Source organism: Hippocampus guttulatus, chromosome 11, assembly GCF_054856545.1.
Source record: "Hippocampus guttulatus isolate MCC_2025c chromosome 11, RoL_Hgut_1.0, whole genome shotgun sequence".
Taxonomy (NCBI): domain Eukaryota; kingdom Metazoa; phylum Chordata; class Actinopteri; order Syngnathiformes; family Syngnathidae; genus Hippocampus; species Hippocampus guttulatus.
Genome location: NC_141271.1, coordinates 13,790,064 through 13,815,174, shown reverse-complemented (window position 1 = coordinate 13,815,174; position 25,111 = coordinate 13,790,064). Strand labels below are relative to the sequence as shown.

General features: G+C 41.6%; 1 protein-coding gene across 1 annotated transcript in view; it reads right to left on the bottom strand.

Moving 5' to 3' along the window:
* Positions 1-25,111, bottom strand: part of myo16 (myosin XVI) — a 76,268-nt gene that overhangs the window by 18,366 nt on the left and 32,791 nt on the right. The window contains exons 16-27 of the mRNA XM_086123482.1: positions 24,197-24,344; positions 23,997-24,114; positions 22,040-22,157; positions 20,818-20,889; positions 20,580-20,721; positions 18,272-18,344; positions 12,999-13,151; positions 12,597-12,797; positions 11,542-11,617; positions 8,958-9,148; positions 6,818-6,898; positions 4,376-4,581 (exon numbers count right to left, since the gene is read on the bottom strand). Of these exons, the coding sequence (XP_085979608.1) occupies positions 4,376-4,581; positions 6,818-6,898; positions 8,958-9,148; positions 11,542-11,617; positions 12,597-12,797; positions 12,999-13,151; positions 18,272-18,344; positions 20,580-20,721; positions 20,818-20,889; positions 22,040-22,157; positions 23,997-24,114; positions 24,197-24,344 (1,579 nt within the window). The remainder of the gene's footprint in view (positions 1-4,375; positions 4,582-6,817; positions 6,899-8,957; positions 9,149-11,541; positions 11,618-12,596; positions 12,798-12,998; positions 13,152-18,271; positions 18,345-20,579; positions 20,722-20,817; positions 20,890-22,039; positions 22,158-23,996; positions 24,115-24,196; positions 24,345-25,111) is intronic.

Sequence of the window (25,111 nt, the reverse complement as noted above, 5' to 3'; positions counted from 1 at the left end):
CTAGAGAGAGGGGGCCTGCCTCAAAGTCTGTTCAAGTTCATTCCAAAGGTGTTGGATTGGGTTCAATCAAGGTCTTCAAAGCCAGATTCATTCGAGCATGCATTTGCGGCCTTTGGAAGAGAAACGGGTATTCCCCAATAATTACCACCAAGTTGGATGCATCCTTGTCCAAATGAAGAATTAAGAATGAAGTGGAACGAAAAGGGCCGTGCCTAGCCCGTAATTAATGAAGTGATTGATTAAAAGGATTGTATCAAAAGTTCATATTTCATATGTTCATATTTCAGCCGTCGTGCATGCATCCAATTTTAAAATCATAACGCTGTTGTGGTTGTTGATGCAGAGATGATTTCATGCATACATCAAATGAGGCAAATATAACAAGCAGATGGCTGTGGATGTAAATCACTCATTTTGTCGCGCTAGCGTGGGTGTGCTTGATTTGCGCCTGAACTCTGGCTAACCCGCTTACTATATGGAAATACCAGTTCGGCAGACAGCGCCCGCGGTGCCCCAGAGGGCCCATAAAACACAAAAGAACAGTGTAAACCCATGACCCCCTCGATGGGGATAACAAAACCAAAGATGGTCCCTCCACACTCTTACAAGGGTCATAAGGGTCTTCCTGGTGAGTCGAAATAGCCCCGCAAAACTCATACAATTTGGAGTTCAACTAAAATCCTGTCTCGAAAGTCAATCAAAAACGATTGAGATTTCACGAAAGCTCACCCAATGAGAACCGAAATGAATAAACAAAAATGTGGGGATTTTTAAAGCACTCAAACATAATGTCCATTGCTCAATTTTTGTAGCCTCTGAGCATCATAAATTCCCCATAGCGCTGCGACTAAGCTAAACACGCTACATAATGCGTGTTGATCCGCCAGGCAGCAGCAACGAGGGCCCACTTGTCACTACCCACTCACTGTGTGATGGAGTTGTCTGAAGTGCTCCGTGAAGAAACGCAGACACACAAAAGAAGGGCCGGGATTTACACGAGCGACACAAAACACAGACAGTATTTGACCTCGCACAACTGTCAGGAAATAAATCTGACCACAAAACAGAGAGTATCATAAAAGGCAAATAAAAGCAACAGTAAAATAGATTTCCTCATAAATCGCCAGTTGCCAGGACACTAATGCAATTCCCCTAATACAGCCTCTATGACTTTAGGGAAGAGGCCTGCATGGTCACAGAAGCCTGTGTGTGTGTGTGTGTGTGTGTGTGCGTGCTTAGATTTGTGTTAACAAGAATAAAGCACAACTCAACATTACCGGCTGACTTATTGCTCTGTCGTATGATTTGGTCAAGGGCCACGACCAGATCTTGAAAGAGGGACAAATGGAAAAAGACATTAAATCAGTACTCGGGCAAAAACTAAGGACAAGAGTCCCTTGGGAGAGTGAAAAAGAAAAAGAGTAAAGGAGGTCCATGGGTGAAGGCTGAGACCACGAGGGGGGTATACACGTCACCTGGAGCAGACACACTAGTCTTTTTCCATCATATGCATTGCCACTTTGAGAGCTTTTCCATCCACAACACCACCCTAAATTGTGTTGGTGTGTTCATGATGCGGTGGCGTTCCTAACAGGGCCCGCCAAAAATGTATTTTGGGGACAATTCAGCCCCTCGGGCCAATTTCCTCAAAAATCGGGACTTGCATGTGCCAGAAGACTTAGAAAGAGTATCACACACTCATTAATAAAAAGTCAGAAGAAGTCTATCATTGGTTTGAAGAGGCCATTTTAGAGTGGCTTTGGCCATATCTTGGAGGCCTTCAAGACAAGCTTGTGTAGGAGAGTTTGGCTGGTACCTCCAAATATTTTGGAAAACCGGGTTCACTTAGCAACTTGAAATCTGGTAGCCATGTCTATAATGCATAGAACCACAAAAGTCTCAAGAACCCATACCTGTAAAAGAAATGATGAGTCTTCCATTGTGGTTTGAAGCAGCCATTTTAGCTATTTCCGACGAGCCTTTGGAGGTGAACTTTTTTTTGAGAATTTGGCTGAATGCTACCAAATTTGAACCACACATACAAAATGATGGAACCATCAATGAATGACTCGTCATAAAACAACTCCAAAAAAAAAAAGATTCAGCTCTACAATGTTTAAGGTGGTTGAAACATTTCACCATTGAAATTTACAGGGTAGATTTCCATGCCGAGACCCAAATACATCTATACAAGCAATTCAAGATGACATGATCAATGTCCTCTGTAAAAAGGTAGCTTGTCATGTGGTTACAAAAACAAATCCTATCATCTGCCAGCACGTCACCATTTTTCTTTATGCCGTACGTGTATTTAAAAAAAAAAAGACGAACTTCTACCTACCTTTTTATTCTCCATTTCAGTCACAATTGAAAGTCTGACATGACTTCAGTAAAAGCAAAACCAGGATATGTGACGTGATGTTTCAAGCGTGGGGTAGTGGAAACTTTTTGGTGTACGGGAGTCATGTGATCAGCTTTGTCCTCTTTTATAATGTGGCAGGAATGTCCATGTTAATCCCTTCACTTTCTAAACCAGACAATAACAAGCGGATGAGAGAGAGAGTGACAGAGGAATTGAGAACCCGAAAAGAGGGGGGGGGGGGGCTTAAAGCCACATAGCATATGCTGGTTGTAAGAATGCGAAGAACAGGGAAAGAGTAAAATGCCAAAGAGATGTTTCAGAGCATCATCCTCTCTGCTTCCAGGTAAAACTTGTGAAAAAAAAAAACAATTTTGACACCTCAAGAAAACTACGCCGAGGCAAAGTGGTGAGAGCAGCGATGCAGTTAAGAAAAGAGGCGTACTAATAATGTAAAATTGAAGTACCGGGACATGGAGACCTCACACAAAACTGACTCACTGCTTAATGCGCCCGTGTCACGCTGACATGAGAAATGTGATAGTGGCATTCATTAGCTGCAATGGACTCCCATCATCCTCCTAAAGTGAACCTATTCCAGGTCATAATGTGCTTCCAAAAACAACAAGGAAGGTTGCAATGACTTCTGGATGCTGATATCTGTCTGCCCGTGAGTCATCCTTCGAAAAAAATGACATCATCGACAGCAGGGTTTCTCAAACGTCTTTGGTCCTTACAAGGGATAATGTTTTCCAAAAAGCTCCTAATAATCTTGGCACCAATTAAAACATATCTGCCGGGTGTCCCCCTAAAAGCCTTGCGAATGATTTACCCAACAGTTCAAACAAAGTATTTATGATCTGTTGAACAGAAGAACCAAATTAAATTAAAAAATTGGTCATCATTGCGAGCCGACATCCGCTGCTTGCACGAGCAGCATGGCTGCAAACGGAGAGAGCTAGTTTACAAAAAAATAAAAGACGGTGTTTTTACCGACTTTTACAAACGCTCTCTCATGACAGATTTTTTAAAATGCAGACAACTTTGATTCAGGCTCAGAAAGTGACAAAATGAGCGAGGTCACTTTTCACATTGTTTATGTTTGAATAATTACTTTTGTATGTTTTCTAGAATTGAGAGTATAAGGCTACGTCACTGCAGGGTGCGATGCCCAATTTGGATTTCTTTTTATAAATCCGATCTTTATATGTGCTTGTTCACATTACAAAACCAAATGCGACTTCTAATGTGAATGGAACGTGTCGGTGGTGTGACACGCAGGCGCACAAAGCATGACGTTGAGTGACGTGCACCGAAAATTTGCAGTATTTATGGAAGTAAATAAAGTCCCACATGCAGGGGCTCATTTTCTCATCTTTAACATTGCCAGAGTAGCGAGGCAAGCGGAGGTATGTCAAAATTTAGGGATATCCTCATTTAATGGAGAGGTCTATTAAAGATGACGCCGTCCACCTTATGCTATATTTTTCACTTGGGATTAAATAAATAAGTCAAACTGTTACTGAAAACGATTCACGGACAATATCAGTGGTCTCCCGAGCACTCTCTTCACTGCTCGTGAAGCAGATATCGGGCCTTTGATGATGTATCGTTCGGTTGTGTGCGTATGAGCATTCATCCTGCAGACTCATTGCGTACATATCCGATTTATATCCACATTCGAAGGAGGGCCCAGGTTTGAAAAAAATCTGCGGTGTACTGCTCACACTACATGGAGAAAAAAAAAATCTGATTTCTGTTGCATATGTGCAAAAAAATCGGAATTGAGCAGCAGCGTGAATGTAGCCCAAGTGTAAATAAGACATGTCTGCCATCTAGGGGCGATTGGTGATATTACAATTTAAAAGTATAGTCAAGCCCTGCATATTCACACCGTTTTTTTCAATATTTTTTCAGATTTTGGATTTTGGAGTTTTTCTCAATCAATGCTGTGTTTTCACCGTTTTTTAAAATAAATTGTTGCTTCAAAAACCGCAAAACCACACTCACACTGACCTGTTGAGGAAGCCGGGAAAGGACAGGCGCACGGGGTAACCATAACGGAAAGTGTGCACCATATCAAGCACGCCAACGTGCCGCAATTGTGCAGACATGTGGGAGGGGTCGAAGGTGTTGGGCTGATCGCTGGCGTTGGGGCGCATGCACTCCACAAAGTGGACTGTGGAAGCCTGCAGCTTGCTGATGATCTCTGACAGCGAGTTCTGCACGGAAGAGGAAAAGGGGACAGAGTCAAAAGGTGCCCACCGGCTATGTTACGATAATAACAAGACAAGATTGCGCTCTAGATGATGACCTACAATGTGTTTCATAAGGTCTGTTCTTTGTTTGACACACGAGAGAAGAAAACGTGGTTCTCTGACGTCCTTGGTGGTGTCACATTTTTTTCTTTTTATTTTAAGCCCTCATTTCTTTTATTCTGCAAATGCCAACAAGACTTCCCTCAACACTCACTACGTAGTAAGTATAAAGGAAGAATTAGGGCGGCACTAGAAAAGTCAAATTACAAAGTGAAAGTTATTCTCAACTCAATGTACGAAATGAAGTTGTGACATACTGCGATTGGCTGGCAACCGATTCAGGGTGTCCCCCGCCTACTGCCCGGAGACAGCTGGGATAGGCTCCAGCACCCCCCGCGACCCTCGTGAGGATCAAGCGGTACGGAAGATGAATGAATGAAAGTTGTGACATAACGTGAGCTGCCACATGGATATTGATAATAATCCTAGAGAAAAATGAAGCCAAACTATGCCAAGAACATTTCTTAAATTTAAGATTTTTGGGGTGGGGGGGTTGCCATGTTTTGAATATCAAGACGTAAGAGTACAATAAAATTTAAGCATTTTCCAGAATATCTGCCATATTACAAGTCAAAATATTACGAGTAAAGTTGCAATGCCGTGAGATTTGAGTCCGAAAATTACGAGGTGTCATACATTTGCAGTGTGAAGAGAACTCATGTTGAGAAATCACAAGAATGAGATTGTATTCTTTCGAGAACAAGAAATCCTTTTATTTTTCGTGCTGCCCCAATACTCCTTTGTACTCACGCACACTTCAACTTGAAAACAACTGCATGCTTCGCCACTCCCCAAACGTCAACCTCACGCTCTGCATACCTCACAATTCCCACTCCCCCCCTCAACTCAGAGCCCTCAACAGCCCTCACGTCGGAGAATACGTGTGTTCTGGCAGCATTGGCAGGATGCACGTCACACAGTGCTTGCTGTCCATTGTTCATTCATTCATGAGGAGGGCTTCAAGCGTGGTACGGCGTCATTCTTCAACCTACTCTCTCCAGCACCGACTCCCTCCCTTCTCCCCAAGGGACTCTTGGACCACGCGCCCAAAAGGCCACTGTGATTGTGAAACACACTGGTCTCATTCAAAGCACAGGCGCCGCTTCTCCGAGGCACGTTCGGTGGACATGCATCACCAGCAGGCAGAGCGCTTCCCCTCTCTTAACTCATATTGTTGTTGCTTTATAAAGGCATGTTAGAGATTCATTCAAAGTCTCGTGGCTTTATGACGCAATGTCGGTCTTTCAAGTATGGCAGTCAAATTGACCACGCGGACGATTATTCTGAGTAAAAAGGAAGCCTCAAATGTTGACTCCTTGGGAAAATGATTGTACAGGCTGATTCCCTCTAAGCTGCGCGCGTGAGCAATTGCACACTGCTTTTGCACTCCGAGCGCATAGAGTGATGCTGGTGCGCACCATGCGCAGACATTTCAACATTCATTCCTTCGTTTACACCCCAGTTTAATCTACAAGCAGGACACCACACCATTCCCACTGCCCTTTAGAGTTTCAGTCATGTGGGTGAGGGTGCACAGTGCACACTCAGGAGTTTTACTGTAGTTTGAATCATACCATGACATGCATAGACCTACCACTGACGTGAATGACGCTGCAGGTGGCACACAGACTGCTCCATTCAGGAAGTCCACATATGGACATAGATTACGAGACCCTTAAATTAGGCTGTTTTGCACGTTTCAGAGGACAGGGGACTAGAAATCTTTGTGTTTTATTAAATTACATAGGTGGGCTGGTGGTCGAATGGTTAGCGCGTTGACCTCACAGTGCAGAGGTCGTGAGTTCGATCCCGGTTCCGGCCTTTCTTTCCTAAAACATGATGGGAGGCTGACTGAACACTCTAAATTGTTCCGAGGTGTGTGTGTGAGCGAGGATTTTTTTTTGGCTACATATCTACATCATGCAACTTGTTATGATCTCCGGGTTTGGACAGTTGTGATAATGGAATGCTCAGAGAGTTTATGTCAATGCTCTGACGTATGGAAAATTAGCGAGAACATTGGTCCACACCCAATATAAGGACTGTATAACAAATCTCACCATTATAAACATTAAGACGTTTTATCATTAGCAGTTTGACAGTAAATTGCATGAGTGACTGATGAGGTGCACGTCGTTACCCTCAGCTGGACCGCCACTGTAATGGGTCCGCAGCGCTCTAGACGTTGAAGGAAGGAGCTAGAGCCTTTCTTCTTTAAGATCTGACAGTTGAAACAAAGTCAGAGAGGGACACATGAGTAAGTTCAAAGCGCGTTAAAATCATTTTCGATCGTTCCAAGGCAGTGTGACATGGAGACAAGCTCTCATTCCCATGGCAACCCAACAGCCTAATCTTAAGTGGTCTAAATACAAGTTGGGGACCCAGCTAGAACACATTCCATATTGTGATGTGCAGTTTAGAAATGAATTTATCATCAGGGCAGCCATAAGCATGAGTTCTTTCGCTCCTTTTTTGGTGTGTTTAGCTTATTGAAGATGAAACCGCTGCCACCGCTGTCAGCGCGTTACATTGGCTTACTTCACTCGAGAAGTAAATTCAGTTCAGTGAGCACCACATAGTTTTGTAATCTTAATTTAATCTGCAAGAAGAATACAGTAAACCAGTATGACACCATGCGAGATGTGAGGAAATCATTAAAGCTCCCAAAACCTCAGTTCAACAAGCATCAAATGATCAATTCCACACTAGCTCTTTGCCCCCCCCGCCCCTTTCGGGAAGAATTCTTGTGGCTCTTTTGCAAAACGTTTTGAAATGTAGAATGTGAGAAGAGGGGTGTTGTTTCTTGTATTTTGCAGTGGGGCAGAATATGGCCCAGTAGTAAGCGAGTCTGCCTCACAGTTCTAAAGTTCAGAATTAAAATTGTCTTTGGCCTTCCTGTATGGAGTTTGTATGTTCTCTCCTGGTGTTTTCTTTATTTTTTTTTGAGGGGGTGGGGGATGGTGTACTTCCTCCCACGTTCCAAAAACATGCATGTGAGGTTTGTTGAAGCTTTCAAATTGTCCACAGGTGTGAGTGTGAATTTAAATGGTTGTTTGTTTACTACTAGTCTTCGAAAATCGCTATTGAAAAAAACTTGGATTAACTTACTTTACAACTGGGGCAGAGGTTATTTTTTGAGATAAGATAACCTTTATTTGTCTATTTCCAACCTATTCAGCAGATACGTCCACAGCTTCTGAGAACTGAAACAAAGTCAAACATTTTTTATCATTTTGAAACTTGATTGCTTTTTTTTAAAATTCATTCAAATTTGACAGTCTTGCAGTCTTTTCTGTGGTGTGTCAAATTTATAATCTTGTCACTTTAACTGGTAAAGTTTGACTGTATACTAGCGACAGTTTTACCCTTTAACATTTATTCCATTAGGAAAAAAATGCCTTGAGAAATCTGAATAAAGGCAGTTTCCTCATTTCCTGTACAAAGAGATGGCAGCTATCTATGAATATGCTATGATATGTAAAGGTATCATTTCAGACTGTGTTGCTTTTAGAGATGTCCCTTTACAAGCTGGCAAGCTTGACTGGACACATGGCATTTATTTTCTTATAGTGAGGCCATTGCTGCTGCATTACCTGGTGTTACACTAGGCTGGAGGGTCGGCACTGGGTGTTGTAAGGGTCCTTATGTAAACCAGTGTGCTAAATGGCTAATGAGCCACAGAGACAGAAAGCCATACCCTCAGGAGGTTACATGGGCAAAAGTGTCTTCAGTCACATGTGCATGGGCGAAATGAGCGTTTCAAAACAACAAAACTCATGAAATGGAAACAGTGAAAAGCATTTGAATGCACCACAGGAATTGTTGAAAGATCATTTTTGTTAAGATCGAATACCATGGGAACAATATCTCGATTGTGCCCAGACTGCAAGTGTGTGTGTGAGAGTGCATCGGTGCATACACATGGCTGTAAGGCTTTATTTTATTTATTTATTTTTGTCAGTTTGGGCCGTACAAACAAATCTAATTCCCAGAGGTTTATAAATAGCCTATGGTGGGAAGAAGTTTAAATTAGGCCGGCGTGTTTTTTTTCCTTCTAAAAATACTATTTCTCTATTTCCATTGATTATAAGCACTGTCATTCGCCTAATTCTAATCGAAGAGCTCATGACTGCTTGTATCTTGGACGTCCTTCCACTCATCAATTAAGGCACCAAGTTCAACAAAGTTGACAGCCTGTGGCATACGTGAGATTTGAGATTTGTTTTGGTAAGCGAAAGAGCAAATCCCGAACATACCGCTTTGTGACCAGCACACGATACCTTGGTGAGGTCACGATACCCCCGGTGGGGTTGAGGAGGCATGCTGGCCAGGTTGGCTGGTGGCATCCTGTTGAGCAGCAGTAAAGCTTTGGAGCCCCTGAGCCCGACCCGACCTTGGGCTGCTGGGACCAGCGAACCAGTCTGAGTCAACTTGGCCAGGAAGAGCTGCCGCAGCAACACACTCTCGCTGGCTGCAGGGTACAAAGCACACAGGGAAGAAAACAAGCATGAAGAGAAGCAAGCGCATTGGTGGAAACTGGGGGGTGGATGGGATAAGAATCGTAGCAGGGGAGTTAGGGTGGGGAGGGCCTCATGTAAACAATTAGCGGGCACGTGGAGGTGTTTGAAACAACACGTTTGCATGACATCAGAAAAATCTAAATGTTGGGTTTGGTCAATTGATAGATGGACAAAAGATACTACAATCATAAGTGACATGAAAACACCTTAGTACGACCGAAAATGAACAGAAACACCAAAGTTTGACTGACAGAGTAGCAATGTGACAAGGTTTTCCCCAAATAACAGCCTGTTAAAATGCCGAGTCTGGTTAGAATGGCCACTTCAAATTCAGCACAACGCACACAAATTTTGAAAATCTGAGGATGGGTTCCAGAGAAATTGAGTTTTTTGTGTTGGAAAAAATGATCTTTGTGTGGAGTGTTTTTGTGTGATACCGCAGACAGAAAGTGTGGCCAAACTAGAACTTCAAAATAGAGTAAACTATATTTCTCAATATTCTCCTTGACTCTTTCCTTTTGCCTTCTACCCGAGATTAAAAATAAAAATAAAGCAAAAAAAAAAAAGCTGCAGAAAAACCTTAGTTTGACTAAAGATACACCAAAACACTAAAGATGCAAATAAATGCACAAGTCCAACTGAAAGATATGTGGAATTGCCTTCGTCCGACAGACATATTCACAGACGCGTGGTAGACTGACTGTAAGATAGGCCGAGACACTTGTAGTCAGACTGCAAGGTACGCGGAAACATTGTACTTTCCTTGGTTCAAGTAAAAGATAACCCAGAAACATGAGCTCACTGATGAGCAGCACACAGAAACAAGTGCAGGGAAACATGTTAGTCTGACTAAATGATACACAAAAAAAAAGTCCCATATAGCGGTTAAAAGGTAGCTTAGCACCACCTCTGGTAGAACGCCGAATGTCTTAGTCAAGGAACCGCAGAAGACTCAGTGAACAACACATGCCAACTAAGTGCGTAAGAGGGAATATTTGATTACAGTCAGCTAATGAGCAAAGAAAAAAAAACAATCATTTAAGCAATTTAGGGATTTAATTACACAGCGCTTCAGAGCTAATTGTCTTTTCATTTAAAGCAATCACTTACATAGATCTCATCAACTTCTAGAAGCTTAAAGGCTTAGAGAGGGAGACGTAAGGCCGCATACAAAATAAAACGGGCACACAGTGAGGGAATGCGGGCTTCTCGTTCATTTAAATTACCGCCCGTCTCAGGGCACCAACTTTGGGTCATCATGCTGCGCTCGGCGGCACAATGTCACCAATGGTCAGTCCCTCAAGGTAGATTAATAGATTTTCTTCTTCGGGACAGTAAATAAACAAAATGTTTAAATAGATTGATTTGTTTTTCTCTTCAGGTCGGATAAATGATCGGTGCTCGTTTTTCGGCTGCAAAATCCTAATTGTGTAAAGCCGATTTAAAAAAACAAACAAAACAAAATTCACATTTTGAATCGTAAAATCAAGTATTAAGAGAAAAAAATATTTTACAAGAAATATAACTAAAAGAATTTAGTTGCCATATTATGAGAATTATGACAAAATACGGTTAAATTACATAATTTTATGATCATGAAGTTGTAGTTGCAACATACGTTTTTTACAAGCAAATAGACACGAAAAAATCGGGTCTATTATCCACACGACAAAAAAACACTGCAGATCTCAATTTTATTTGTTTTCAACTCAACTTTATGATTTTATCTTGTGAACCCCCCCCCCCCCCCCCCCCCGCGAAAACAAAACAAAACAAATCACCCTATTCTTCTCACATTGCAATTCATTGTCATGATATTCCTCTCTTATTTCTTAAAAACAAAGTCTGCGTCCCAAAGATGACCATTTTTCATTTTCAGCGTGCCTGGAAATGAAGAAAAAAATGGAGGGAGGAAAAATAACGTGTCCATGTTAACCTCTGCATTGTGTTCACTGTCTGTTTGTGATTTGAATGCCTGCGCTGCAGCCTGCTCGGGGTGAGGAAGACAAGGGGCGAGTGTGAATGAAGGCCGGGCCTTAAGAAGATTAGCCACATCATGGAAATTGAAGCAATTAGGCTGCTGGACGCACAAGCAAGTCTGGCAGTCGCACAACGACTAGTCTGTGTCCCTGAGCTGCGACACCTCACATCTGGCACCTTCATCGACAATACATGTACACAGACACTGCTGTCTGTATCCCCCCCCCCCCCCCCCCCCCACACACACACACTCAGACAGAGAGTGTTCTGGAGCGCTGTTGGTTTAGACATGAGTGGATCTTTGTATCAAGTATGCGCTGACGCAACAATGTGCTCATATGCACGCTGCTCAGTGAGTACTCACACTTCATCGTAAACAAGATGTTCTGAGGAAGGGAGTCCTTGTTTTTTATGAGCGATCCTGTGAGGTCATACGCAATCTGGAAAAAAAAAAGAAAACAACAACAACACAGAATTAGTATTGTCTTCTCTCTTTTTTTTTCCATGGGGAAAACATCACGCCTGGAGGCAATGGCCTGACACAGATAAGAACAACATGGCACAGTTTCAAATGAATTGTAATGAAAAATGTTCCGTTATACTTTTTGGAGATGATTTAGGAAGAAGAGAGATAACGTTTTTTTGGTAGTTTTTTTGTTGTTTGTTTTGTTTTTTTAAATAAAAATGCTCTTCCTATTCATATCTATCTAATACAGGCAACTAATGGAACACATTATGTTTTATATGAGGCACAACCACTTCATTATGTGCATATAAAGGGTGACTGGGTCAATGGCTCAAAAAACTGGCTTTCAGACAGTTTTGCATTACGGATGGAAGGATGGTGACATGAAAGCATGATGATTGCAAAGCTACCAAGCACCATATTCCACCTTTAGTAAGTTTTCTGAAATGAATTCCATGTATACAACCCGTAGGACCTGAATAATTAGGATTAAAAAGGAGGGCTAGGTGTTCATTAAAGCAGACAGCAGCTAATTTTGCTCTTCATTGGCCATTTCTCATTATTTAACTGTAGGGTTTGGGTTTCATACACTGGACAAATCTTATCAGGTATTGTATGTAACGTATTGTATGTCAAGCTCAATTCTGTTGGGCCGCTTTTCCATTGCTCAACTTGCTTTGGAAACTGTGAGAGGTTCGCCTGGTTTGTTGACCAGGAATTAGAATTAGGTCCTGCTTTTGCCGAAGAAAAAGCATCAAAAGACAAGTGAAGCCATGTTGAGCCAAGTAGTGACTGTACAGTGGAAAAGGGAGAGGATTCTACTATAATAAGATGGTAACATTATATTACATTTCAACATAATTAATTGATATATGCTTTTGCTAAACGGCACTGCTATCACAGAAGAAAATGGATTCCTCAGCCCTGACATGCTTGGCGTTCATTTTTCTGACCTGGCCGGTATAGTGGCGAACAGTAAAGGTGGGGCCTTGATCTTTGGGTGGGGGGTTTCCGTTGCCATCCTTGGTGGTGAAGGAGAGGCTGTGCGTCGGGTTGGACCCAAACTGGGTGGACAACCTCTTGTAGAGGTTCTGCTCCGTCGGCCAAAGACTCTGACTCTCCTCATCCAACACGCTGAGCAGTCCTTGAGGCTTCTGGTTCGCAAAGAGACGCCAACATTATGACGTGACGGTGATTTTATTTTGTGCAGCCAGGTGAAATAAATTGAGTCAATTCAACACTTTTTTTTTTTTTTTTTTACTGTATGACATGTATATTGAGGGATTTTTATTTGATTGTGTGACTTATTTCTATTCATTCAATTTACTTCTATGTGCAAGTCCAACTGACAGTACCCGGAGAAAGAAGTCCAGAGCAGATGGATGGTTGCTGGGGGATGGCGAGGTCTCCATGGCGATGCCCTCCTGCAGACACTCAGCCTGCTCCTGCTGGAATAGCACCTCAGAGACGTAGCGCCTCAGTCGCTCGTCGGTCATGTTGACACACAGCTGGAACGAACACAACCCACACTTAACAAATCTTCATTGCACATGAAGGGGGTCTTTTGGTTTGACACCCATTAACAAACACCCTTTGGAATATGTGGGTGGGTGGGTCGGTGGGGGCCGGGGGGGTCAATGGGATGTAATTGGCAAAACTACATACACAGAAACAAACGGAAGTGGAAGAGGGCCTCCTCGGAGAGGGTCTTTTTCATCTATCACCATTGTGTTGTTGACGACACACAGGATGTGTACCAGGAGTTAAACTATAGTTCTCAGTACAGGACGAAGTGGAACAAAAGCTTTAGTTGTGTGTGGGGGGGGGATCTCGTGTGGAAGTCACAAGTTTTAACATATACAAGTCATATGCTTAAACTCTAAGAAAACCTCTCGACACTTGATACATGCTACTTAGTGGCGGCTACTATAGCATGCAAGTACCGACCTACTGTCCCCAAATCTAAAAGGGAAACGTGAACATTAAGTACCAAATGTTTTCAAATTTCAAATGAAATTCACCCAATCATCATTCAAAGCGAATCAGCAACATGCAAATGTTTTGAGCACGGAAAAGATGCTGTTTGGATGTGAACGTCAAACAGATTATCTACATTTATTCCTGGATGGGAGGGGGAGAGGTGGGGGGAGAAGCGATTCAGAAGTCAACAAGTGTACCAGGAAGGGACTGCGTTAGTCCTTCGTGGTTTTCCAGAGTGTGTGGAAAACCATTCCAGGTCATGTATAGAGCCACTTCTCAAAGACATAAAGAGTACATTTAGAATGATTGATGATGCATATTTTTATAAGAGCAGCCCCATTGTGAAGCACAAGCTGGTGTGAAAGGTTATTTCTCATCTGAACAGCTATTCAAGACCCCACGTGAAACCGATTGCTGTATCCCTTTGTGCGAGGCATCCCCCTGTTGATAACTCGAGCAATCATATCTGAGCAAGCTCACGTGTAAAGTGACGGCTGCTTAAACAACACGCTGGCCGACTCCACATCATGCCCACGACGGCAAATCATGTGACTCAATGGAGCCGAAATGGATGCAAACAACAAACACAGACAGGACAAGGCCTGCAGATAACGAGCGCACGTTTAAGGCAGGAGTGCACTTAGGGACACAGGTGAGTGCACTCCTGTTTTCCTCTCTGTGTTTGTCTGCTCTATTCGGGGCTGCATCGCAGCAGGTGCTTGATTGAGTTAGCTCATTAGCAAAGTGCTGAGCAGGTTCAAAACACACACACACACACACACACACACACACACACACACACACACACACACACACACACACACACACACACACACACAAAATCTTTAATTAACAAGCACTAATGACCCTGATCATGCTGTGCATGTGTAGTGTGACTGAGACTATGTCGGTCAGCTCGCGTGTGTACAAACATGTTAACAGTGTGCGGATGTGTTTGTCACTGACGTGCGCACGTCTACGAGGAGGGATTACAGTTTTACTTGTCTTGACATAGGAGGGGCAATACGTTAATCATTCATCCACGCATCCTTCCATTTTCGACTGCAGCCCAAACTTTTAAGTGTCACAAAACATATGACTGAACGATGTCCTCCATGATGACCTCGTCTCAGTTTAGTGCCAAATGTACTCACAATAACATGCAATCTTGATTTGCGTGTTTGAACAGAAAACTGAAATACTTAGTAGTGAATAGATAGGTTTATTGTACTTTATGCCATCAAATGGAAAGATTTTTCTACCTGTCACTATACCCCGTGCATGTGTCTGTGTGTTTTGTTAGTTTGAGGTGTCACAGAAGCAAAATATATTAGTCAAAGTAACTGCACTGCTTGTTTATTTGTTTTATTTATTTACTTTGTTTCACAAAAAGCACCTTTTGTTTGCTTTTTGATCAAAAAATTGTGTTTTTGGTTCACAAAACCCATGTTCTACTGCCAAGTACTAAAAAAACGACAAAGCGTTTTGGTTTCTGATGAAAGAAGAGATTCAACTCTTTCTTTTGGTAGCTTTGGTGCTTAAACTGTCACAGTACACTTTCAACTCAAATAGCTAAAATGCCAAAAAAGCAGCTAGCAATACCAGGAACTCTGCTTTGAATACTGCTGGCAATAAATGTATTCGTAGGCTATGTCCCATTTCATAGATTAGTACCATTTTTATATTACAGTGTAGGGGACAACCCCACTGAGATGGCAAAAAGAGAATACATAAGTCTAACAAAAGTAGAAAGAAAGAAATTTCAAAAAGACATTCCAGTTCAGGCTACTTCCTGGTTCTACTTCCTGGTTCATGGGGAATGATGTAACATGTGAGGAATAGATGGGAGGACTCTACCATTTGGATTCTGGGGGAGGTGGGGCTGTTCCACGTCAGCTCAAAGAGTGGGGGTGAGGAAGGTGAGAAAATCAGCAATTGCACCAACATGTCATGTGGTTCTTAACGGCAAATTTGCTAACCTTTTACAAAGTTATGTGGAAATTAGCCAATGGCAGGCAACAGCAAACAAAATAGTACGGTTTGACTTAGAAATTTGCTCAAGGATCATTAATTTTGTCATGGCTGAATTCTGATACAGTTCTTCTACGGTATTATTGGGTCGGACAAGAGAACGCAAGTGGAGTGGTCAGACAGCATAAATGAAAATCATGCTAACACGCTGACAGCGAAAAGTATTGAATAGGTTGTCTCACACTTATTCCTTCACACCTACTTATCTCTTCGTGACCTTCACTTGGATTAGAGGACATGTAGAGCCACAAACACGCACGCACATGTACACGCACACTACAGGTCTTAGAATTCCATTGTCTATTAACACAGCATGCCAAAATGAGCACATGGTCTGTTTAGACCGCAGACAAGAAGAGCTGAACATACCGTACCATCATCACAAATTTCACACATGATTGGAAGAAACAATGAGTGCAAACAAGCCGGATGTGCTTGACTACATGTAAATACAAATTTACAGGGATTAGCACTTCACAAAACAAAACAATTACAGTGAAACACCTAAAGTCACCACAAAATATTTTGCCATTGGCCATCTGACAGATAACACCTTGTGAGGTTACTTGGCTTACATGGTGAGAATTTAACACTGGAACAGATGATTTATTTACAATAAATATAAAGTCAAAATTTAAAAAAAAACATTCAGCCTTTAATATCATTATGTAGATGTGTAGCCTGCAGATGAGGTTCGTTTAAGTCTTGACTAATATAGTCAAATAAAAAGTTTTTTTTGTATTAAGTGTGATATTTGCTTCATCCCGTTCATACTTAAGCATACACATATACTAATAAAAGTTAATGATTAGAAAACAACCTTTAGTCAGGCGAGGTTACAGGAATTGCTCCATCGCCCAGGCAAGGCGAGGGGAAGTCAAAACGATATTTAACAAAACAGTTTCATTTAGGCCCTCTTTGTCCTAACACACGACAATGTAATCATTTACACACGGATGTGGGCATGCTGTTGCCATTGTGATCCTGATCTCTCTCTCTCAGAAGCACACACGCACGCCCAATAACCAAGGCAATTGAAATCGTCGGGTCATGTGAGTACGAGCGAAAGTTAAGCCAAGTCAACCGCAGGCTTCACATGATTCGTTACAATTGGAGGCTAAAAATGTTCCGAAAGCAGATGATGAGTGTCACACTTTTTTTTTTGGATTAAACTACATTCTAGAGATGTCAGCGAGTTAATCTTCTGGACCGTCACAAGCTTGAATTGGTGAAATAGTTGAATAAGGGATGACCGTTACATAAAAAAATGACATGCAATAGATTATAGCCACTGTATTTTTTTTCCTAAACTGTACCAGTACACATAGTGTATCATAAAATATGAACCATATGTTATTAAACGGTGTTCACAGTATCATGATTCACGCCGCATTGGAGCGTGATCACGCCCGAGTCAACTCGAACACAGAATCATTAAAGAAGTTGTCTCCGAAAGGTTGTAGTAATTCGACACTTGAAATTATCCAAGAGACATTATAAATGACTCATTAGGTGCTGATGTTTTGGTGAGAAATCCTTTACTCCAAAGTGCACAATAGTTTAGTGTCCATCTGTGAAAAACAGTCATTCGCAGACAATTCAAGTTCATCTGCTCTTTTTTTTTTAATGCAGAAAAATGTCTTATTTGGATAATGCACACACCATCTATTCGAGGGAAGCGTACTATTTTAGATTTTTTTTTTTTTTTTACAAGCAAGTGAAGCAAATTAATACAGTATGTCAAGTGTCAAGTTTCTACTCATTTTCGTGATTTTTTTTTCCCTCTGACCCTCGAGAGAAAAAGCAGTTCCGAGAATGGATGGAGGGATATTTTCTATGAAGTCCTCCTTAAATATTGCTGGGATGTCCACACTTAGATGCAACAAACATGAGTCCCAATCACCCTAAATACTGCCTAAAAGCCTTTTGTTGCAATCTGTTTTTGTTTTTAGCAGCATGCTGGAAAAGTGTTTAGCACGCCGGAAAAGTGTTTAGCACGCCGGAAAAGTGTTTAGCACGCCAGCCTCACTGGTTTCAAGTTCTCGGTTTGACTCTTTGACACGACTTATGCTTGGGTGGGCATTTTTAGGCACTCGGCAGTCCTTCCACTTTTCAAAAGATGCACGTTTATCGAAGACCCGAAACTGTCCGTAGGAGTGAATGTGACCGGCAACCAGTCCGGGTTTCTTCCATAAGTCGAATGAGGACATGAGTTCGAGAAAATGATGGATGGCGAGGTTTTGATTTGTTTTTCAGTAGATGCTGCTGCTTTGTTTCACAACGGGGATAGCAACATAGTTGAAAAGGAACGGGAATTAATTCTGTGCACAAACAATGGCTGCTGCAAACTGAAATATTAAACTTATTTCCAATTGCTTTTTTATTTGAAAAAAAAAGTTTGGGTTTTTTTCTTGTCTGGCCAACCCCACTGACAAAAAAAAAAAAAAGAACAGCGTGTATTAGAGGCGGCTACTATTTGAAGAAATACAGAAACTCCAAAAAAAAAAAGAATGAAACTAAATTATTAAATACCAATCTAAAGATTATTATACCTATAATACAATATTTATACACATACAATAAGAATGATTAAAGCAAAGAGGAGTGTTTTTCTGACCTGTTCATAACCATTCCTCTGAAATTCTTCAAAACCAAAGACGTCCAGGATTGCAATTTCAAAGGCAGGGTCACTGCAAGATAATCAAATACAGAAAAGCATGTCAAACATCTTTTCATGAACACACACTGTACATCAACACCGACAGCTGCTTTCATAAATACTTTGCATTTGGTGCGTGCCATGGACAAAGTGAAGGACGACATACTTTTTTCTCTCGAAGTAAAGAAGGCAAAAACATCTCACAAGATGAACTTGAGCTATTTGTCCGTGTAAGATAGGCCTGGCCAACCTTTGCCCGGTTCCATGCTGCTCTACAAAGCCCTTTTCACGATGAACTTAGCATGGCGTAGCACGCGGTCTTCAACCATATTCATTGTGTATTTAGTGAATGGACCATGGGATGGAGCATCGCTGAGCAAGGCTGCGTTGTCTCTCTCAAAAAAAAGAAAAAAAAGAATCTAAAGCGTTTCTAACAGGAGAGTGGCTTGCGGAGCAATCCATAGCTATTTTGGCGGACTTTTTATTTACCGGTAACGGCATGAGGACAACGGAGGATGCCTTGAAAACCATTTATCAAGACTGAAAGATACATCGGATCTCCTCCTGCTTCTTCCTAAAATGAGCAAAGAAAAAAGGACTTTCTTTTGCAAAAATGAAAGATACACTCAGTCTACTTCTCGTCTAAACTGGTGGGAAAGCCTCACTTTTGACTTCCTGGTAGGCAGTCACGTCAAGCGAGGTACCAGGTGCGTGATTCTCATGCGCATTGACACAAATGACTGAGGGGAAACCCGTTCGGTGTGCTCTGAAAATGGGAGGGAATAAAATGCAGAGCAAAACAAAAAATGCGAAGATGAACTCAGGGTGTTTTGACGGGGTTTTTGTTGAATGTCATAGCCAACTATTCTGTCCTTATCCACTTATTTGATGAGGGCTCACATGGAGAAACAAATATGTGCGCCACTTCCTGTAAGACGCCGGAAGAAGAATTTTGGTATTTGTTCCGAGTTTTGTTTTTCGGAGCGGTTTATTTTTGTATCCCCCCCCTTTCGCTCACTTTTCGAAACAATCACCAAGCTCCCCATCACATTGAAACATGGCTTGTACGGCTTGGGAACTTCTTGGGCTCCTGGCGATTGTACGAACAAGCAGAAGAAGTTGACATTTGTGACAACAAGAAACAATGTTTTGTTTTTTCCAATTGGAATTTCCAAATGGATTGAACTACTAAGTTGCTGACTTGAAAACGGCAGAAAAAAATGTAGACACAGCTGTTCCCAAAATTGATGAAGCACTCGTATCAGCTTGCTCGGAACATTGCACAGGCGAAGGAGCCATACAGGAGTTCGTCAAAACGTGCAGAAGAAAGCCTCACCTGGTGACAGATAAGACAACAAAACAACAACAACGCTGAACACTCTCATGGACACACAACACCTCTTTGCGGGTGCGCGTTTGCATGTGTCTGGTATGACAAACATTCCCTGAAACCTTGGAAGCGTTCCCTAGCATGATGTTCTGCATTTTCCATTTCACTCTTGAGTGTACATACCATTCCCTGCCTGTCATGTAATTCAAACTATTTGACGCCGCGCTACCAGTTTACTCGTAATGTCAACGTTGGGCCTTAAGGCACTTTCAGCTGCGGCGAGTTTGCGGGAGGTTTTCGAGAGGCCCCCTCGGCCTTGATGCGCCGATGGAAAAATGACTGCTTCCCGGACCCGCTGTTTAGACTGCTTTTTGGGGAAACGTAAGCGCCAATCCAGTACGTACTAATGACAGGCGGTTAAAAAGTGCTAGGCGGGGCCTTGATTGACACGGCCCACTTTGGGACAGAACAACTTTGCAACAGCTTTGACCCCAGAGTTAATTCCACGCGCGCCGTACAGTTACCACAGTGAGACAACTACAAGGAATGGATAGAAGATACGCGGCAATTCAATTTGCACATTCGGCACAAGTACATTTTACAAACCGACTCCATGCATGCACCACAGTGATGGTGAAAGGGGTTATTAGGAGGCCTGATCTCTTGACCACAAAGTCCGCTCTTCAGACTTACAGGCACAGAATACGCTCACCATTTTTCAGTTATGCCAGCGTACAAAACAGATATTTTTAAAACCTCCCAAAACCCACATCTCTGTCCCCATGAACCCTTTGGCTGGCTCCCAAGAGCTTTCGATCTTATCAGAAACTCTTTTTCAATAACTTGGACCTGGAATATGCATTTGCAATTTTCATAACTTTTCCAGGTTTTTCATGTCTCCACGAACGCTGACACCAACAACGATGGCATCCTCACCAGACATTGTCGTCGTTTCCTTGCAGGTAGTCATTGATGCAGTTGACCAGGTAGCTGAAAAGACGTCCGTATATGGTCTTGGCCAGTTGGTCCCTGTATTGCTGGGCCATGTCCACCGTGTGCCGTCGAGTGATCACGTCACCTGACAGGAAACGGTGCGCCTCTTTAAAATATGATTGATGACACTACAGTCTACTCCTTAGATTAAATGAGGCCTTTAAAAGGTCCAAGGCGGTACCTTTGAAGTACTGAACATCTGAGGTGAGGGCGCTGCTTAAGTCACTGCAACACACCTGCAGCATTCCAGCCACTGTGGATGCAAAACACATGAAGAACGTAGTAGATGTTTACGTACAGTCTAAACCTCGCTTCATGTGTCCCGAGACCCGGTTTGCAATATTCACCAAAAGAATATACATTTTTATCTTTTTATCATTTTTATCTTGCTGGTAACAGCAAGTTAAAAATGACATGAGAAATTATGCTCTTAGCCATGAGTAACATTGAAAACATACTTATGTCCCTCTTTTGAAATTATACTACTTTTTTCTGATCAAATATTATACAACTTTGTTTTCATAATTTGTGACCTTTGTACCAAAACATTTTTACTTAAAAAATAAATAAATAAATAAATATATATATATATATATATATATATATATATATATATATATATATATATAATGTTTTTAATCTCCAAAATGTGTATCTGGGGGTTTTTCCCCTCCAAAGTATCCAACTTAATTATTTTTAAGAGGAATTAACACTTAATTCTTTTTTTATTTGTTTTTTCAGGTTGGCCCCAATACTTGTTTGCAAGAAACAAACAAACAAACAACATCAGCTAATTTAAACATGGGGGATTCCATTTTTTTTTTTACTTTTCTTTTTTAATTTATTGGCATTAATGCACTCAAAGATCTTTACAAATGATAAAGATGAGCCTGACTGGAGATAGTGCCGTGTGTGACATCATGATGAGCTCATAAGCCTGGCTCTTGCCAAATTGATCAGTGGCAGGAAGAATCATGAGGGGATTTCTCAGCAGAGCCCAAAATAAAGAAAACGGTCAAAGCAAGCCAGAAGTTCTTTGCTGACCTCATATGTCCCTGACATCAGCCCGCTTACCCGCTTTGGCCATGATGTCATTTGTTTACCACTGCTCAGGGGCTGCCGAAGCACACGTTCAAGGCTACTAAATAAATAAGACTCAGGGTGAGAAGAAAAGTATTCAATCAAGCGTGAGTGTGTTTACATACGTGATCTACCATCACCATGGTTACCACGCAAGAGTCTGGAACCCGGCACGTGCCGGCAAGCTGCCAAGAGCGACTTTGGGGTGACGACAATGACGAGCGGAGGAGAAGGGACGATGTGGTGAATAAGATGGGTGCGTTTGAAGCACCGTGGATGAAATGGGACCCAGATCGTATGCTGGGGTGCGTGTGCATACTGACCTCTCTCAAGCAGCTGCAGGTCAGAGGGGAAGGCGCTCTCGCCGTCTGTCAGCGCAGTGAAACGCAGATCCCCAATATGGAGCACGGCGGAGAGCAACATGAACACGGAATCCACTTCCTGGTTGACACACAGACAATGGACCAAGTCCTGTACATGTTTTGCTTTGAAAGGGGATATACTGTCTGAGGAAAGACGACTTTTAATTGTTTGTACAGTTCTATAGTTTGTGTCGTTAGCCTTGATTGAATATCTCATTCTATCTGAAGCAACCCTGTTATGGATCTGATGAGAATAAGACAATTCTTTGTAAAAAAAATGACATAAGTCAATTTGCCAGCTTCTACTCCTGAGAGAAAGCTGCCATTTGTCCGGATTTGCAACCATGTTACTGTGATTACAGTGACAGGGTCGTGTAAACAGCAAATAAATCATGTCATGAAAATTGTAGCACTGATCTAAACTGAGCTAATCAAGCCTTTGATAGTTTATAACCTCCAATTGATGAATATGTAGCAGAAAACCTGAAAAGTGAAGGTCTATTTTTCAAGAATTTTAGAAGCCAAAATTTCCTCCATTTCTAGAACGATCCCGCCATAACATTGACAAATAAACTTTCAAAGTCGTTTCACTTTATGTAAGCAATAAGATGACATTTGCTATTATATGGTTGAGTTGAGCATTTTGGTGTTTACAGACACCAATGTTTAAGTGTCTTTTGTTTCATGAGTCAGTTTTATGCCAAACTTCAACTTTTCCTCCTATTTGGAGAACTTTCCGAGACAGTGAGAACTGGGGCCTAAGAATACTTGAAAAAATGTGTTTTAAATTTGTTTCAAGCATGTGGAAGTTTTTTTTTTAATGGTCTGCCTATAGGGCAGATTATAACCTATTGCAGGTGGGTCTGGACCATATCCCCGGTATATGCAAACAGTCTCTGGAGTGCTTGCCCAGCCAACTATTGTGTGATAAAACAACAAAGTACTTTTTTTGAAATGCACTCAAAAGATCGCTGGGACAGTTTACCGATGAATGAATATGGCCCTGAAAATGATTATTTCTATTTCCATTCTTTGCTATGGGGAAACCCCCGCCCCCCCCATCATGTTCAACCTTAGAGATATCATTATCACGCTAGGGCAACAAAACACATATTATAGTAATTCAGGTGTAAACAAATATGTTCTAAATGACAGCGAGTCACGCGTACAGAGTGGAGTGTTTGGATTTTTATGGGGTCACAACAGTGTGTTGTAAAGAGAGAGAAAAAAAAACAAAAACATGCCATTTAGGAAAACCCTCACCGCTTCCTCCCTCCATTCACACTCACATTCCTCTTCCACCATTCTGCTCTACCTCTCGGCACTTGAGTAGAGAACGCTTCATGGAATATCCCATTAGCCAGTGCCCACTCTCAGAGGGTGGGGGGGTATGGTGCACAAGTTTGAGGTTGTGCGCGTGTGCATATAAGCATTAGTCTGGTCAGAGGATTTTAGTGATACCAGTATCAATACAGTACCTGTGTTTAAATCCATTTTTAAAAAATTGCCCTTTAAAGAAAAATAATACACTTAAATTGGAACTGTCGGGTGGAAATGTTGCTATTTGCCAATGTGTTTATTGCTGTTGTTGTAGTTTACATTGGTGTAAAATGGCACTCCGTCATACCGAGAGCTGTATTTAATATCTTGGGTTCGGTTCCTAAAAATAATCAAGGTAATCCAACTATTAGAAAGCGAACGCTGTTTACTGCAGTTCAAACAAGTTGAAAATACAATTTTTGCTCTAGTTTTTATATTGGAGCTCATTGTGACAGGTGTTCCGAATAATGAACAGGGACTTCGTGTTTTTGCATGTTTAACACAGTACTTTAGATTAGAAAGACCACTTGATCGTGAAGCTCATGTCTGTCACTAACCTTAACATGAAAACGGCTTCAAAAGACGCGCCAGTCGATACCTGCTTGTTGAAGCCCACAGCATGAAAGGCTTGCTTGACAGCGCCGAGACGCTCCCTGCTAGCTGTCGACGCTACAGCCACAGGAGGGCTCCCCACCGGAAGTCCTCCACGAAGATACCTTCACAAAAAACAAGTGTGCCATTGAAAATGGAAGAGAAATACTCCGTTTGATATCATTACGAAGTGATGAGAGAACACACCTATGAGCCAAGACGTTACTGAGGTTAAGTGCGCTCTTCTCCTCGGGTGACAGGCCCTCATCCATCAGATAGAAGATGTTGAAGCTTCGTTGCTGAAGAGGACACTGGACCACACGAGACTTCTCCAGCATGTACGTGTACACACGCGCTACAACATCAACACAGATTCACACGAAAAACAGTCTTACGTCAAATTATTAGTGGAAGCCGCTGATAAATTCCAGTACTAATTGGTACAAACTAAATGAGAGGAAAGTAGGCAAGCGGTGCTGAAAATATGAGTCTTTACTTCCCCCTGCTGGAGCTTGACGTCATTGCACTAATTTAAAGCACGCGTGGGTGGGGGAACAGGCAGACTTGATTATTATTTTTCTTACAAAATATTATAATACTATAGATTATTTATCATAATTCAATCATTGATTCATAAAAGTCCAGAGTGAAGCAGCAAAAATGGTGAACAGAAAATGTTTTCGTCACCTTTTGTGCATTGCACTTAAATACTCTTTTGTCAAAAATAAAATGAAATTATTTAAATTATGTTCAGCATGCAGATTTAGCGACAGTATAGAAGCGTCTTAAAAATTCAGGAATAATCTCTCTATTTCTAATGCTTTGTCTGTTTTGTAGTTAAATAACAGAATGTAAAGATAAAAGATGAAAATCTTACAGTCGAAGAATCTCTCAGTATATTGCAGGACAAACAACAACCACAATAATTGACAATAAATACAAGTGTTCGAAAAAACAACAAGCATTATTTCTTTGTAAGAGTTCAATTTTTGACGGAGGATCTCATTCAAATGTTTAGCAATCGTATATAATTTTCAACAAAAACATATTAAAGTACTCCACAATATATCTCAATAAACAATTCCTGTCGATAAAAGACATACTGTCATTTTTTTGCAATTC